The sequence below is a fragment of the Drosophila montana genome, unplaced genomic scaffold, assembly GCF_035044405.1.
Source record: "Drosophila montana isolate Dmon_TW-CO22-7 unplaced genomic scaffold, ASM3504440v1 contig_3200_1, whole genome shotgun sequence".
Classification (NCBI taxonomy): Eukaryota; Metazoa; Arthropoda; class Insecta; order Diptera; family Drosophilidae; genus Drosophila; species Drosophila montana.
In genome coordinates this window covers 5,871,854-5,890,743 of record NW_026998080.1, presented here as the reverse complement: position 1 = coordinate 5,890,743, position 18,890 = coordinate 5,871,854, and the positions used below count along the sequence as shown (strand labels likewise).

General features: G+C 38.6%; 1 protein-coding gene across 12 annotated transcripts; it reads left to right on the top strand.

The window, feature by feature from the left end:
• Positions 1–207: 207 nt before the first annotated feature.
• On the top strand, positions 208–18,337 carry MESK2 (misexpression suppressor of KSR 2). 12 transcript variants are annotated; one of them, XM_064686256.1, is made up of 8 exons: positions 208–756; positions 7,782–8,186; positions 11,482–11,577; positions 12,307–12,500; positions 12,574–12,694; positions 13,650–14,214; positions 14,278–14,362; positions 17,912–18,337. In XM_064686256.1, exons 2-8 carry the CDS (start codon positions 7,963–7,965, stop codon positions 18,289–18,291), a joined length of 1,665 nt encoding a protein of 554 aa, XP_064542326.1. In that variant the 5' UTR covers positions 208–756; positions 7,782–7,962; the 3' UTR covers positions 18,292–18,337. The 12 variants fall into 12 exon arrangements, with proteins under 12 accessions (XP_064542326.1, XP_064542331.1, XP_064542327.1 ...); XM_064686257.1 differs by lacking the exon at positions 208–756 and adding an exon at positions 6,743–7,016 and having other exon boundaries at positions 7,786–8,186; XM_064686255.1 differs by lacking the exon at positions 208–756 and adding an exon at positions 6,743–7,016.
• Positions 18,338–18,890: the final 553 nt, after the last annotated feature.

Below are 18,890 nucleotides of genomic sequence, written 5' to 3'. Positions count from 1 at the left end.
ATTAAAGCACGCCCATAAACTTACATTTAGCAGCAACACATAATAAAATTAATAAAAATTACACATAATGTTGTCTGCAGCCATTTCGATACTTCATCGTATGAATTGCTCTTTGTGTACACCAGCCCTGCCGTTATCGACCAGCCACCACAATTCGATAACATTTGCCAGACAAAAATCTGGACATTTCTCTGCATTCACTGTCTGGTCACACTGGCGCGAGTACCATAATCGAGTTGAGTTGTCCGCAGTTTAGTCAAACAAAAATTTTAATTTAAATTTATTCTTATTGTGACAAACAACAACGAATTAGTGTTCAGCAATCAGCTAAATAAATCCAATGCAGCATAGTGACAGTGTCTGTGTGTGGGCGTGCGCGAAACAGCATCGAATTACACAAGTGTAAACGCGAAACATTCTGAAGAACCAAACAAATATTGATTTTTTCATAGAAAAGGGCCCCGCGAGTGTTCTTCTTATTATTGTTGCTGTTGTTGTGCGTGCCAGTTAACTACATACGCATACACCGAGTAGCCAGTTTTAGTAAAGCAAAAGAAAACGAAAAAGAATAAGCAAAAAAACTGCCAAGAAAAATTCAAAGCAACGACAACAAACGCGCACATCAGTAAATTTCCACAAATTTGTAATTAAACTGCTGCCCAGATCCCGTCTACCCCGCCGAACCACTTGATTTGTGTTACTGTTGTTATTTGCTGGAAGTTCTTCAAAGAGAAACACAAGCAGAACGAGCGTCAGGTGAGTCTTGGTGTCCAGCACACATACACACACACAAACACGTTTACGAACGCACACCGACACAACATGCTAATAACAGGCAAAGTGATAATATCAAAAAAAGCAACAGCAACAACAACAACACGGCGCAATACTGCGCCAGGCAGAGACAAATCACACGACCCACAAAAACACAGACACACGCACACATGCACTCTCATACAACGGCCAGGCGCGTGAAGACCCCCCAACCTGCCACTGCCTCCGCCTGTTAATCTCGCTCTGCAGCTGCTGCTGGTGTTGTTGTTGTTGCTATCATCACTTTTGCTCCTTATACACAAACTACTTCTACTATTACTATGCCCCCTTTGTCAGTTTCTCTTCGCCCATTCTACTCACAAAGCGCTGCATCATTTTGCATCAATTTTATCATTTGCATTCATCTTTTTTTGTTGTTGTTGTTATTTCTTAATTAGCACACTCAGCTCTCTCACAGCTGAACTTTGAGCTTTTAGCGGTAGTTAACATTTGCCTGTTAGACGTTACATTGCATGTTAATGTTGCTGTGCATGTTGTTCTTCTTCTTGTTGTTGTTGTTGTTGCTTTGCCACATTTATCTACTAATGCATCTTATATTTTTTCTTCTCTTATGTTTTTGATTTGCTTTATGCTGTTAATTTTGACAAGCCCCAAATGACTCTGACGTAACGCAGACCCAGAAAGTTTCACTCGATGTTTTCGCCTTGCTCTCCTTGCTGTTGTTTGTTTGGGTTTTATTGCTCCTGAGGCTCCGTTGGGCGCTGTTAACACTGCGGCGCCAGCGTCGCCGCCGTCGTCTACAAATAACCGTTGCTTTTATTTGACATTGTTGTTTAACTTGCCTGCATATTTAATATGGCGCGTAGGTCAGTTAACCTAACTTTACGAGTCCATCAAAAATTGCCAAATTGCTTTTCGCTCTCCCCTTCTCTCTCTCGCTCTCTCTCACTCTCTACTACACACTCCTGCTGCTGCCTAGCTGTGTTTTTATGTAACTCTCAAATCGATTGCAAACACGTAACAGTAAAGCAACCTGCACGTCGCTCCCGCCCCCGCACACACACATCCGTGCCAACTACTACACGGCCAGGAACTACGTTGTTGACGTTCTCGTCCTGCTTCACATATATGTACGTGTGTATGTGTGAGTGTGTGTGTGAGTGTGACGTTCGCAGCGCACTGTAAGCCCCGCGGCTTTTGCCATATAGCGTGACATTTCCTTTATGGGATTTTGTGCCCCCTCCCCCCTCTCAGTTGCCACCGAACACACTTATTTGAATATAATTTGCACTTGTGCGCTGCAATTTGTTTCAACACAGGACACGTCACACAAAATATCCTTGAATTTATTGATATAATTTATTTATGTTTATACAAATATCTGTTGGCCGCCTGCAATTGCAGTTGCCACAGGCCAACAATATCCGTTTGGCCCGTTCGGTCAGGCTGGAGGCAACTCCAATCGGTTTGTTGTTGCCGCGTGTTGCAAGTGCGATTGCTGTTGACCTGCCAACGGTTGCCATGGCGACCTGCCAAATTGTCGATATCTGCGCAAATACACGGCGCGAAATAACCAACTAACTTAAGCGAAAAGAGCCCAAGGCAAGCTCTGTTGACGAATCGTTGTTAACTGAAAGGAAAATCTTTTTTCTTGACATAACTTTTGCATTTCATTTACAGGCAAAACAGGCAATTTGACAGCTGCATTCTTTGTGAGCCGAATATAATCCCACATTGAAACATTAGTTCAGAGAAAATCTTTATTGTTATTGCACACTAACAGGCAGCAATTGCAACAGTGTTGGCCAACGCGTACACACTTAACTGGCAGTTAGTGCAACTGTCAAGAAAAACTAAGAGTTTGAAAGGCAATTTAACGGGTTGTTAATTTGATGTAAAGTTTGGCTTACGGCCGTCGGGTCAAATATTCAGATATCATTCAGAGTTATTGCACACTAAAACCCATTAAACCAGTGTTGGACAACGCGTAATGTGTACACATTTAACAGGCAGTTAACCGGCACTTTAACGCATTGTTTAATTGATGTAAAGTTTAGCTTACGCCCATCGGGCAATTCATTGTGAAACTTCTCATCTTTTTCGCTCAGTGCACATTTTCACCTTCTTGTCTTTGCCTAGCTCCCTCCCACTCTTGTAGCTGCCGCCCATTTAGCCAATTGGTAATTTTTCACAACGTTCGCTGATGCAATTGTAATTATGAATAATTTGCCATAAATGGCGCACACTCTCGACCTCCTCTTGTGGCAATTATCGGAATTGCCATTGTGTAGAACCCGCAGGCTTGGCCCGATTGCCCAGTTATACAAGGCCAATATAAAGTCTATATAGTATGTAATATGCAAATGTTACTTACTGCCTTGACTGAGGGTGCGGGGTGCTTCTTTATAGCTACGTTCCGTTGCCCATAAAATCATTCCAAGTGGATTTGCAGCCATAATTCAGGCCGAAAGGTCAAAGGTTGCTGTGAATAACGTTTTATATAGGCTCAATTTTAGATTTACAATCTGCATTTTACTGCAAAAGTAATTTAAACAAACTCATAATAAATCAACGAAAGTAACTAACGCTTACTTGTCGCTTGGTTTATATATAAATATATACATGTATATTTATTTTTAATTACTTCTCTGACAATCAGTTTATTCGCCCCACTTTGTAATTGATAAGCAACATTAATGAATTCAGCTGAGATTAGAGCTGTTAAACTGACTTGCACTTAGAAACTATTAAATGAAAACTAACTGTTTGCTCTAATTCGCATACCCTGTATGGAATGGGCATATACATTGATCTAAAAACTGTGGGATCTGAGAGATTACTAGAGCTAAAGCCAGCAAATTTGGTATAGTTCCAATAAACACAGACTTGAATTTTGTATATAAAATGCAGAATATGGTTATTTAATACATTGTCTAGGGGCCTTAAATACGCTATAAGCTTGTTCTATTGATATTATGTTCAGCTGTTCGACAGTCGGCCTATATGTTTATATAAACGAGAAAGAAGTGCTATCTTCGGCACACCGAAGATTTAATACCCTTGCAGACCCAACCTTTTCAAAATGCTTATAGTGCTTTGCCCGTATCTAAGAAGCACAGGGAAAATAGTTAATGCCGAGTATGGTTAAGATATCTTGAAAAACAAAACAGGTTTCCATACAACAACTTAATTTTCGACCGATCGTTCCTATGGCAGCTATATGATATAGTTGCCCGATGTGAATAAGATTTTGCATAAGTGGAGGGAGCATAGTAAAACTAATAAATGCCGAGTTTGGTCAAGATATCTTGAAAAACAAAAAAATTCCATACAACAGCATAATTTTCGACTGATCGTTCCTATGGCAGCTATATGATATAGTGGTCCGATCTTAATAGGATTTTGCATATATATGGGGAGCCTAGTAAAACTAATAAATACCGAGTTTGGTCAAGATATCTTGAAAAACATAAAAATTTTCCATACAAAAACTTAATTTTCGACCGATCGTTCCTATGGCAGCTATATGATATAGTTGTCCGATCTTAATAGGATTTTGCATATATATGGGGAACGTAGTAAAACTAATAAATACCAAGTTTAGTAAAGATAACATGAACGAGAAAGAAGTGCTATCTTCGGCACACCGAAGATTTAATACCCTTGCAGACCCAACCTTTTCAAAATGCTTATAGTGCTTTGCCCGTATCTAAGAAGCACAGGGAAAATAGTTAATGCCGAGTATGGTTAAGATATCTTGAAAAACAAAACAGGTTTCCATACAACAACTTAATTTTCGACCGATCGTTCCTATGGCAGCTATATGATATAGTTGCCCGATGTGAATAAGATTTTGCATAAGTGGAGGGAGCATAGTAAAACTAATAAATGCCGAGTTTGGTCAAGATATCTTGAAAAACAAAAAAATTCCATACAACAGCATAATTTTCGACTGATCGTTCCTATGGCAGCTATATGATATAGTGGTCCGATCTTAATAGGATTTTGCATATATATGGGGAGCCTAGTAAAACTAATAAATACCGAGTTTGGTCAAGATATCTTGAAAAACATAAAAATTTTCCATACAAAAACTTAATTTTCGACCGATCGTTCCTATGGCAGCTATATGATATAGTTGTCCGATCTTAATAGGATTTTGCATATATATGGGGAACGTAGTAAAACTAATAAATACCAAGTTTAGTAAAGATAACATGAAAAACAAAAATGTTTTTCATACAAGAACCTACTTTTCGACCGATCGTTCCTATGGCAGCTATATGATATAGTGGTCCGATCCAGCTGGTTTTGACATATGAGCTGCGTGCAACAGAAAGAGGGACTTCTGCAAAGTTTCATAAAGATAGCTTTAAAACTGAGAGACTAGTTCGCATAGAAACAGACAGACGGACAGACGGACAGACGGACAGACGGACAGACGGACAGACGGACATGGCTATATCAACTCGGCTGTTGATACTGATCAAGAATATATATACTTTATGGGGTCGGAGATGTCTCCTTCTATGCGTTACACATTTCACGACAAAATTATAATACCCTCTGCAAGGGTATAAAAACAAAAATGTTTTTCATACAAGAACCTACTTTTCGACCGATCGTTCCTATGGCAGCTATATGATATAGTGGTCCGATCCAGCTGGTTTTGACATATGAGCTGCGTGCAACAGAAAGAGGGACTTCTGCAAAGTTTCATAAAGATAGCTTTAAAACTGAGAGACTAGTTCGCATAGAAACAGACAGACGGACAGACGGACAGACGGACAGACGGACAGACGGACAGACGGACATGGCTATATCAACTCGGCTGTTGATACTGATCAAGAATATATATACTTTATGGGGTCGGAGATGTCTCCTTCTATGCGTTACACATTTCACGACAAAATTATAATACCCTCTGCAAGGGTATAAAAAGCCAAGCGAGCCAAAAACAGGGTATCTGTCAGTACAGCAATAAAGCTGTTTTGATATTGATGCACATGCTTCTCAAGTTAGAGCCTAGAGCCAGATAATTTGGTATACAATTTTCAGAGTCATCGATTTTGCACATAGAAAAAGACTTAGTTACAGGGTATCTGTTAGTATAGCACTTAAACTGTTTTGATATATATATACATATAGTCAAATCTAGATAAAGAGCCGTAAAATGTGGTATACAATTTACCATCTTCATAGGCTTCGATTTTGTATATAGAAAAAGACTGGGTATCTTTTAGTACAGTAATCAAAAATGTTTTGACATATGTGCATACATATGTACATATTTATCAAGCTAGAACCTAGAGCTACTAAATTATACAATTATCATAGGCATCGATTTTCTAGATGGAAAAAGCCTTAATCACAGGGTATCTTCTAGTGCAGCTATATTATTGTTTTGACATATATGTACATATTTATCACAATGGTAGAATGACTCGTTATTCAAGTGCCCGAGATACAATCAACGTTTTGTGCGCTTTGTTTGCTTTACTTAAATCTGAGTTTCGCGTTGACTTTTATGGAAAAAGTTTTTTGTTATTTGTTTTTTGTGTTTGTTTTTATTGCTATTATTATAAATTTATGCAGCACACTAAGCGCAGCAATGTGAACCAGAATGAGAAACGACGTCGTTAGTTTTGCATAATAAATGGATAACAAACTCTAAAATCACACACGCATATATGTATATATGTGTATGAGTGTATATATGTGTATTTAATCCCTACGGATTCACACTTGGATTTGGACACTTGCCCAGCCCTTTTATTTTATGGGATCTGACCTGGCTAAAAGTTCTCAATTTCCAGCCATTTTTATGTTGTTTTTTTTTTTTATAGCTAAGACGCAAAATTTTTGTAGCGAGTTTTTTTTTTATAGTATGCTTTATATTTTATTTCATATCGACAAGTTTACGTCATCGTTGCGGCTTTTGATTATCAGTCGTGCTTCTTTTTTTTTGTTATGCATTAATTTTTGCTTTTTTGAAGTGTTGAAATTTCGGTGACGCATTTAATCAGCAGCCACATCTCTGAATTGCTGTGCAAAATTCCATGTGACCAGAGCTTTAGAACAAGAGACCCTTAGGCTAACCGCAGAGCACCATTTGCTGCATAGAACTGGAACTGGGTTAATGTAATGCACATTGAGTGAACGAGCCAGCGGGGTAATCAGAGCGGAGAGCAGCTGAGTGCTGCGGTTGCCAGACTGCAACATGTGTGCGGCGTTGTGTGCGTGTGAGTCTCTCTCTCTCCATATCTGTGTGTGTGTGTGTATGTGTACAAGCCTTGGTTTGGCCTGCATATCTTGTTTCAAGTACGAACTTTGACGCCAAATACAATTATTGTTCTCTTAGTTGTTGTTGCTGCTGCACTTTGCTTGCTCCACACTTACTAACCACATAAGGTGTTTGCCTTTCTCAATCATAATGTATTCATTATGCTCTTTCCACAAAGAGTATTACTACATTATTATCTCAATTTGCTCTCAAATGATCATATAGCCGAACACGACATTTGTATGTTAATTGCAATTGCTGTTAATGACCGCGCTCTTATACTGTTAATAATGGCGAAAATGAGCTTATCATTGTATTGCGTTTAATTCCATGTAAAACATTTTTTTTTGTGATATCGTTGATTGTTATTTTAGATTATAATTTATTTCTTTTTTTTCTTGATTTATTTGATTTATGTTTATTGTGCCTGCTGCTGCTACTGACGAATGGATATCATTTGTATATATCACATAATATATATACACATATATATATACGTGTGTATATTATGTGGCAACAACTGCTGCCTGCTGCGTGTGACTGCCTGCTGATAAATCACGTGACAAATTCACCAAACGAACGCATTGTTTATATGATTTTTATACCCAACAAAAACAACACATATCAAATGCACGCACGCACACACCCACAAACACACACGTGCACAAATTGCATGTACTCACCTACACGCACACACACAATACACAAACACTTACATGCACAGATAGCGCACTGAGAGTTTTATCTGCATATGAAAAACCTCACAGAGCAGGCTAAGTATTGTGGAAGTGTGAGAGAGTGACAGGCCCACACATAACATATATACGAAATATAAAGAGCGCAACTAGAGCACACGAAAGAAACTAAGCAAAAGTAAAGAAAAAAACACAAAAAGCACACATACAATGCCGCAATCAGAGGGCGGCTATGTGTCGCTGCCGGCGATGAATGGCAATGGCAATGGCAGCGCCATCTATCAGTCCACCACAGAACCACAGTCAGCGTCGCCCACCTCCGTCTTTGAGAGCGTGAAACGTGCAATTGGTCAGGCGATCAAATCCTCGCCAAGCGATAGCGAGGAGCTGGTGCGCATGGAGCGAACGGTGGTCATTGTTGGTGGTGGTGCCAGGTAAGTGGAAAGAAGAGCACAAACTTATACTTTTTCTTCTACTACTACTACTCATTGTTGTTGTTGATGTGCTCTCTTTGTTAACATATTCTTTACTTTACTTTACCGTTATTTCAAGCACACAGCTTTAATTGCGATGCATGTGCGTGAGAGCCTTTTGTGTTTTCGTTAGATCATTTGCATACTTTTGATTTTGTCCAAAGTGTAATAAGTGCACAAATGTACATATGTATGTACTCTTATAAATATGTGTATTATTATCTTATATTGTGTATACGTATGTATATATTGCTCACTTTTCGCTCAATCAGTTACATCATCAATTTAACATCAACACGGGCGCAACTTTCTTTATATTTATTGCTGAGTTAGCCCTGGCTCAAGGTCAGAGCCCGCCTGCAGTTTTGTCAATACAACATGCCAAAGCTCTAAAGCGCAGTCAAATCCCAAAAGTCGCTGCCTAGTCAGACAATTCGACGGCAGCGATGAATCGCAATTTAGTCAACCGCTAACTGTGCTTGATTTTCGTTCTATTTCTGTCCGCAAGAGATACATATTAAAGTACTCGTTCTTTACAATTTTATTTATGTTTATTACGGCCATCATCATCAAGTGTTTTAATTAATGTTTCCGTAACGGTGACACAGCGCACACACACGGCCACACGCACGCCCACACAGATTGCACTCAATTAACGCATACAATTGTATGTGTGTGTGTGTGTGTGAACGACTAAAGCTCAAGAGTTAAAGCTCTGTTTACACTTCAGTCATTGCACTTTTCGCTGTGCAGCATTTCTCAAGTTCTGTGTGGGTCTCACCGGTCCTAACCGGTTCGTTGCTGTTGCTGACCGTTTCAAGTCTGGCGCCGTGCGCTTAAAGCGGAGCACCAATAGCAAATAATACGCGAGTGTACATAAGCAACTGAAGAAAGCAACAACAAGTTTCAAACTTCTGAATAACGGTATGTGTCTATATACTGTATATATGTATATATTTTGCCCAGCACACCCAGCCCTTACCTCTCCTGCAGAGCTTTGCGAGGTGCGTGTTAACTTAGAAAGCGAAGGGAATTTTAATAGCTTTAAACTATGCTCGCTGATTTGGGGCAGGCTATTTATAGAAGCCTTTGGGAAGTACATGTGTATGGAGGTACACCCCGTACTTGTATAGTTCGTGGAATATTTAATCGCTCAATTAATCTGATTGTGAGCTATTATTGTTATTATAGAGGGGCTTTGTTCGCCACGACTCTCATTAAGCCCAATCGTGTTTGGGGCTGGCTTTCTGAAAAGTCCTTAATACCTACGCAGAAATATAGTTGCTTAACTGAACTTGCCTACGGGAGATATATGATAAAGGTGTCCGATGTTAAGATTTTGCGTATATTTTAGAAGTTTGTATTTAATTTTTGTATTGAACCATTGTTGTTTGTCCATAACTTAAAAATGCAATACCTACCTCTATAAAATAGCCCTAATTTCCACGAAAATGGCTTTTATTTGCTCTTTTGGGAATTTCCTAGAATTTTTACGTATGCCTAGTTTTTAATGCCATTGTATACCCTCTAAAGTGTTCCACAAATTTGGACAGTAGATACCGTAGTTTTCCTGAAAATGTTGAGTTTAATGGCACCGCAGCCCATGCCTTAAGAACACAGCCTGCAGCCTAAGTGTTTCTGTGTATTTGGGGAGTAAGGCATTTAGGGTCGTTCTATGCGATTCTCAAAAATTCAAGTGGGACCAGCCAATTGTGATTAATTTTAGCTAAGTGTTTATACGTGTGTGTGTGTTAATAAGGTGTCGTGATAAAAAAGTGGCTTTCTTCTTTCTCTTACTCTTCCGTCTCATTATTTGCTCTCTCTCTCTCTCTTAATCTTTTCTCCCTATCACTCTTTCTCTTCTCTCTCTTTCTCTATTACTCCTCTCTCTTTCTCTATTACTCCTCTCTCTTTCTCTATTACTCCTCTCTCTCTCTCTTACTCTTCTCTCTCTCTCTCTTATTCTTTTCTCTCTCTCTCTCTCTTATTCTTTTCTCTCTCTCTCTCTCTTACTCTTCTCTCTCTCTCTCTCTCTCTCTTACCCTTCTCTCTCTCTCTCTCTCTTACTCTTCTCTCTCTCTCTTACTCTACTCTCTCTCTCTCTTTCCCTCTCTTACTCTACTTTCGCTCCTTATTACTCTTATCTCGCTCTCTATCTTACTCTTCCCTTTCATTATTTGCTCTCTCTCTCTCTCTCTGCTCTCTTTCTCTCTCTGCTCTCTTTCTCTCCCTGCTCTCTTTCTCTCTCTGCTCTCTCTCTTTCTGCTCTCTCTCTTTCTGCTCTCTCTTGTTGTCTGTCTCTTGCAGTTACTCTTCTTTTTCGCTTTTTCTATCCGATGCTGATAAGATTTAGTTGCATCCCATGTTTTATGGAAGTTTAGATAAGCTTTATGCCAGCTTTAATGAAACCTTTTAAGCAAATAAATCAGCACGTGGCTAATTTAAAGATGCTTAACAGTTGGGATGTGTGCACAGAGCTGGGATAATGTGGTCCCAGAGGATTAGAGACACACATAAGTGCAACATCTAATTGAGTTTTCAGCATAGAATTGTGTACGTATACACCATGTGCCGCATAAGTATTTAGGCTGGCCAAAAAGCTGTGGGCCAAATAGCTAGACACACGGTCTGGTGGTTAGGCATTAAGCTCTGCGAATTAGTTAGTGCTGTGAGGTGAGGTAGGCTTGGGCTTAGGGGCAGTTGGGAGCTCATATTTGTGGCGCCAGTTGTTTGCTGTTTTTCGCTGTCGTCGACATTTTACCCCGAATGACATTGCGTGACTCATTTATTTAGTTTTACGTAACGTGAAAACTGTTTACTGTGTTTGTTGTTGTTGTTGTTTTTCTTGTTGTACTTGCTGTACATCGCGAGCACTCGTGTAGCTATATTTTCATACTCATGCTCAATCTCATCAAAAGGCATTTTCATAACAACAAATCGTTGCCTTATCATTCGCAACTCTTTCTCTCTCTCTCTCTCTCTCTCTGGGCAAACTACAACTCAATTCTCTCAATATTTTACATGAACAAACTCGTACATATATACATATATATTCCAAACATACATACTTAGTGTGTATTTAGCTGATTCTAATCATATCATACATATAAGAAATTTGTTTTTTGTTTTTCTTTGAAAAATCGAGAAAAATGAAAAATAAGTTTGTTTTTCCCATTTTGAGCAAGCGAATCGCCTCTATCTCTCTCTTTCGATTTTCGTGTTTTCGGTTTTTGTTTTTTTGCTTGCATGCTCATAGTATTTATTTCAGAGACCGCGACAAAACTGGTAAGACACTGAACACCAAGATGCCATCAGCACCAACACACACTGCCGAGGAGGCACATCTGCTGGGGTAAGCACAACACAACAAACAGCCAAATCGTTAACGAACCCGAATTTCCCATATCATGTGTAAGATATTTATATACATATATAATAATTATATATGCCGCGTTTATGCCCCGCCCCCTCACGCTACACACACAAAAACAACTCAAGTAACACAAGTTTTGTTATTTTATATAGTTATTTTTATTTAAAAAAAAAACAACCCATTCATACATAACTCACTTTAGACTGTGTTTTGCCTTCATTTCGTTTTACTTTAAAGTAATTGTAAGTATTTTGCATAGCGATAGCTTTTGAGTTTGACAAAAACCTAACAACAACAAATAGTTATAATAAAAATAATAATAACAAACCAAACGCATCCGCCCGTCTCTCTCTCTCTCTCTCAAACCGCAACTCGTACATAATTTGAATGTTGAACAAATATTGCATACAATTCTTTATACCATATATAAGTATTTACCTGAGTTCCTTTTGCAACTTGTAATTTAGTTACTTAGCCTTTAGACGCGTTACGTGTGATTCAAATTCAACTCATTTTTGTAGCCTTAGAGCCCAAAAAAAGTAGAACCTGAAGCTGCTCAGCACCTAACCAAGCGGCCCGCCGGATGCAAGTTAACGAGTGACCCATTTAAATAAATATAACAAAAAGTCATATGCATAGTTAATATGTTAAGCAACTGAACCAACTATTCTAATCTGCATTTATTTGTATATATTTGTCCATATATAGCACTATGCCCGTCGATCCCATGGATGACATCGAACTGCGCTCGGTGCAGCTACAATTTCCCAATGCACGCGGCTCCATTTTGGAGGCCTGCGAACAGCGACGTGTGCCCACAGACAAGGGCGACATACATGTCGCCATACAGGGCGACACCTCAAAGCCGGCCATAGTGACCTACCACGACCTGGGACTCAACTGTGAGTTGTCATAACCAACACAATTGAGGCCAACATTTGAGCCAACGCATATTTCATTTTCAAATTAAAACAGATGCCACCAGTTTCGCTGGCTTCTTCAATTATCCAGTCATGCGCGGCTTGCTGGAGAACTTTTGTGTGTATCATGTTACTGCACCCGGACAGGAGGAAGGCGCGCCTACATTGCCAGAGGAGTAAGTTGTACAAATAATTGCCCAAGGCGGCGCTTACACTCTAGAGAGCGATTACAAATTTACGCAAAATGACTAAAAAGAAAACCTTCAAAGTAAATTAAATTTAAAGTGAAGAGCAATTCATTTTCATTTTTATTTTGATTGAGGCAACTTTTAAAAATTACGTAAAAGCTTTAGAAAATGCAAGCAATAAGAGGTACACAGCACAGAAAGTTAGGTATATTCAATTGTGATTGTAGAAAGGTGCCGAAAGTGAACAAATACAGTATAGTTCATTTAAAAATAGTATCTTAAAAGCTTTGAAAGCACATGAAATATAAAGAGAGTTTTTTTATGTAGGGGCTGAGTTTTTTCGTAAATAAAGGCTCAGCGAAGAAGATTACCTAAAGAGCTTTGAACGCCCATGAAAGATTAAATGATTTAGTTCATAAAAGGCACTAAAAGCTTTAAAAAGTTCATTAAAGCTCAGTATAGAATAGTACCTAATCAGCTTTACAGGCACGGAAAAGACGAAGAACAGATTTATTTTGAAAACTGCACTTAAATCTTTATAAAGAAATACATATAATCACAGTGTAGAAGAATACCAAAAACAGCTTTCAAAGATTACGTGATTTATATTATGAAAGGCGGTGAAAGCGTTAAAAATACATTAAAGCTCAGTGTAGAATAATACTTAAAAAGCTTTAAAAGCACATTAAGATTTAGGCGCTTAAAAATACAATAAAGCTCGGTGAAAGAAAATATTTTGTGCTATTGATTCAGCTTAAAGAAATAAGTGCCAAAAGCTGTGAAAGCTCATTAAAGCTGTAGGGTATTGTAAGTCTGCTCAACAAAGTACAGTTAAAGCTAAAAACTTGTTTATTCAGCTACAAGTTCCTATTGTTTAGCTTGCACTTTAAGCTGCTGTCATTGAATCATAATCTTATCTAAATCGATATCTTCGCCTTTGCAGCTATGTGTATCCAACCATGGATGAGCTAGCAGCACAGCTGCTGTTTGTGCTATCGCATTTCGGCCTGAAGTCGGTGATTGGCTTTGGCGTTGGTGCTGGCGCCAATATACTGGCACGTTTCGCTCATGGTAATCCGGATAAGGTGGGCGCGCTGTGCCTAATCAACTGTGTATCGACGCAATCGGGCTGGATCGAATGGGGCTATCAGAGCTTCAATGCGCGCTTCTTGCGCACCAAGGGCATGACACAGGGCGTCATCGATTATCTGATGTGGCATCATTTCGGCCGCAATCCGGAGGAGCGCAATCACGATCTGGTGCAGATGTACAAGCAGCACTTCGAGCGCGGCGTCAATCCCACTAACCTGGCCATGCTCATCAATGCGTATATACATCGCAACGATTTACATTTGGCGCGCACACCTCCGGGCACACCTGGTGCGGAGACGGCAGCGACCACGCTTAAGATGCCGGTTATCAATATAACGGGCTCACTTTCGCCGCACGTGGACGATACGGTGACATTCAACGGCCGCTTGGATCCAACAAACTCATCCTGGATGAAGGTTCAACAGTGCAAAAGTGTTCTTTGTAATCAATGTAAAAACTAAATCATATTTTTGCTGCAGATCTCGGATTGCGCCATGGTGCTGGAGGAGCAACCGGCTAAGCTGGCTGAGGCCTTTCGGCTGTTCTTGCAGGGCGAGGGCTATGGTAAGTGTTAGAGAATATAGCACACAAAAACTGAACAACTGAACCACCACCCCCCCCCTCTCAACCTATCTGCTACAACAACAAAAATCTACAAAAATCTACTACTAAAAACAATCTACTTACCACCTATTACAATCTACCTGCTACTACTCTAGTCCAAGTTTCAATACCAACCTTCGATTGGCACAAAAACGTATGAGCCAAATCAGTTATATCTATAAGATAGCAACCACCAAAAACTCTATTCAGTTCAGTTCAATTCCATGCAGTATTCAAGACTCTCTCGGTCAGACAATCTCAAAGTTGTCCTTCAACAAAAAAAATGAAAAAAAAAAACCCCCACTCATCATAATCAAAATGCAGCTGCAGAACCTCCACGTGTTAACCACAAAACAAACACTAGAGCATCTTTCTTATAGAGTTACACAAAGTCGCCTTCTCTCCCCAAATACTTTAACTAACTTAGCCTAAAGCCTCATGTTTGCGTATTGAAGATCTCATTAGTTACAACAAAAGCTTTTCAACTACTACAAAAAAATGCAAAAAATTGAAGGTATCAAAAAAAAACATTATAAAAATTGTTCAAAATTTTATATAAGTATTATGAATTGGCAAAAAAAAAAAGTTATTAACAAATCGAAGATAATTCGTATTATGTTTGTTAGCCAAAATATTTGTACGCTATTAAAAAAAAAACTATTTAAATAAAAATTGGAAACTTAAAAAAAAAAAGTTGTTGAAAATCGAGCGTTTACTTTTTACATATTTCCCAAAAAATTTTTGTAAAAGACTTAGCCAGGGCGTTTCTTCACATAGACCAGGCCCCAAGACCAAAAGACACAAAAACAGCTAAATTCAAATTCCTAGAATACGTAACAAATGCATTTTCGAAACAACAACAACAAAAAATTAAAAAAAAAACCAAAAACGAAGAAAAGATATTTCAATATGTTCATTACTTTGTTTTTCATTTCTTTTTCCTTTCTCCAAACTGCTTGTTTTTTGCTAAACAACATACAAAACAACAAAAACAACAATGAAATTTATACCTCTCTCAAAAAAAAAAATAAATACATGACACGCAATATCAAAATACACACATACGAAATATCTTGTAAAACGCCTGGCCGAACATCCTCTCGCCTGCCTCTCCTCCTGTCATGCATCCATCTGAATACCATAATGCACATGACCTTGGGCGCCGATATTAACCTCAAACAAAAATAAAACCTTTTTATCAAATCGAAATTCATTGAATGTTGAAACGATGTCGAATTTGTGCTGCATCATAAAATTCGATTTTTTATCTTTTCGTTTCTCAAATTATTTTTCTCTTATCGAAATTGTCTTATCAATAATCAAATGCAACAATAATAAACTATATTAATATATGGTATGTATATTTGTACACTCGAACATAAACAAACACAAACAAAAAAAACAACAAACTAACTAACAAAAAACTCCCATGGCAAATAGTCTCCGAGAAACCTCAGTAGAAAATGGCTACACCAAAAAAACGAAAACAAAAACAAAACAAAAAACATAGTTGAAATGCATTTAGCTAATTAATGAATAAATAAATTAAAATTATATATAACAAAAAGTAGGCAATGCTTAACACTCACACATATATAAAATTGTTTGTCATTTGCTTGCCCAAGTATTGGTGAGCTTTGAAAAGCTTGCATACAATCCGGCATGGAAGCGTTGGCTCTGACACGTGCGTGTTGCCAATGCGTGCGCGTATGTGTGTGTGAAAGCTTTCAGCTGCAAGTGACAAACAATGCGACACGTAGTTCGGTTATGAGTTTTATAGAATACCCTACCCAAAACAGTACAGCAGCTGCTCTATTTTTTTCTCACTCCTTTTCTATTTAGACCCGACTTTCTTTTGCAAGTAATATTTCATTTATTTCCCGCACATACACACAAAGCACCTTTATTTGCCTTATACATGGTATCTACGTACATATAATTTATTTGATGTTTTATTTGTTTTGTTTATTTACACGCAATATTTGAAATGAATTAAACCGTTAACATTTACAATGCGTAGCTGTTGGCACACTGCAAAAGCTGGCACGCAAAATCTCAGCGGCCAGTCGGAGCAGCTCCACGCAAATTGAGCTTTGCGTGCAATGAGAGCAGTGCGCCGCCTAAATTGGAGTTGGAATGGGCGTGGCCGTGGCCGTGGGCGTGAGCGCGGGCAAACACGAGTGAGAGAAATTGGAAGACACACAGAAACAAAGATGAAAGCACAGCACGCTGAGACCAACACATACATATACATACATCTATGCAAACAAGGAATCAAACATACACACACACACATACACACACAGCTGGAAACAGCAACAAGTTGAAGCTTTAGCTTTTTTGGCGCTTTTATGTATGTATTTTTTTTATTAACTGTTATTCTCCGTTTTCGTTTCACTTCTAATTGTTGCTTCTTATAATGTGTATTATGTTATCCATTTTTTTTTATTACATTTAGTTATTACGTGCGTATGTATTTAGTTGAGATATACATAAGTGTAAATTGTTGTATACATTTAACAACAAATACTGTTGTTGAAATAAAAACATTACACATATTATTTTGTGTGTATTCCTTATTTGTTTCCACATGCCTCAAGAGTTGAGCTGTACTTGGGTGCTCGTTGCTTAGACTCACACATATACAGAAACACACACACACACACACACACACATATGCAATGCGTAAATATATTAAAGCAATAAGTTTATATTTATACCTATACATATACAAATATACATACATACAAGACAATGCTATATACAAAACTAAACAACAACAAAACAAAATGAACAAAAATACCAATATATAAAGATATATATACTATATACAATATATATATTATCTTAAATGGAGCTATGCAAAAATTTCACAAATTGTAAGCTTTTGTTGTGTATTTGAATTCTAAATAAAAGAACAAAGTCAACGATTTCCAATTCCAAAATCATTTAAGGCTGAGCAAATACACAATTCGCTCGCTCTTTCTCCTCTCTCTCTGTTATTGTTTCTGGTTTTTCGAGTCTCTGTCTCTTCACAGCAGCTGACAGCAGGTGGCGCCCTACTCTCACCAATCAGTTAAGCGCATGCAGCGCGCTCTCTGTCTCGCTCTCATCATCAACATCTCTCATAAACGCCTCGCCAACATCATCATCAAAAAGCTCATCAGCAGCTAGTACAACAAGAACAACTACAACAACAGCAACAAATCGCAGCAACATCCAGTGATAAACAATGGCCAAGCAACATCATCAATGCACCCACACAATTACACACACACACGCACACATATTACACGCTACAAACGAAAACATGAAAACAGCAGCAAATCCTTAGAACGTGTATAAAGAACACCCATAAAACAAAAAAAACAACAATAACTACAACTACAACTAACATGCCCAAAAGTAACGTAACGTAAATAACAAAAGCCAAACTACTACTACCTTCCCCCCTCCACAAAAAATATATATACTACAACAACTACAACTACAACACTGCAACTACAACAGCAACGCCGCTGTCAACGCCAGCTAGTTCTCCCTGCGGCACCAAATATCACACCTATTCATCGATATTCTTTGCCAACTTCCGTGAGCAACAATTGCAGGCCGCCCAGGAAAGAGAGCGAGAGCGCCAGCTGCAGCTAAACTTGCGCGTCGGCAATCGACTGCGAGAGACGGCCATCAACTGCAGCGGCAGCAGCAGCAGCAGCAGCAACAACAATCCAAATGACCCGAATAGCGAAGAGGATCTGGATGTGGAGAATGGCAATGGGAATGGCAATCGAGCATATGTGACCACTGATACATCCGGTACGCTCTACTTTGGCACACAAAGCAACAAGATACGCATCACTGAGAATCCACTGCCCGAGCCGATTAGCTCTTAGATTGTTAAAAACTACTCTTATACTCAAACACACACACACCTACACACAAACAAAGAGAGCAAGAGACGAGACACAAATATATACACACACACACACACACACACACACACACACAAACACTGTTATTGTTGTTATAAACTACGTATAAATATACCAAAACAAACACACACCTAAACGCAGTATCAACAAAAACAGCAGCAGCAAACCGCGCAGCAACCGCGCAGCAGCCTCAGACGCCAACTCAAGCAAAGCTTTAGCCGCCAGCAACTGTGACAGTGTGACCAGAGCAGCCAAGCGCCGCCTGAATGTAGACTTTAGCCGAGCCGCGCTCCAAGAGTTAAAATTGAAAACCACAAAAATAAATATACAAAAAAACATAAATAAAAAGAAAATGAAAAAACAAACAATTGAGATAAAACGAAGACACCGCTACCTATACAAGATATGTATCTACCTATGTTTCTTAAACAATATACAAGTGAATTAAATGCCGTTCGAATTTGTCTAGTTTCTGTTTTAATTAAAATCACAATGAACAAAAAACAAAAAAACAATCGAGAAAAAAACAATATATTGCAGAGTAATATTGAAATATTTGT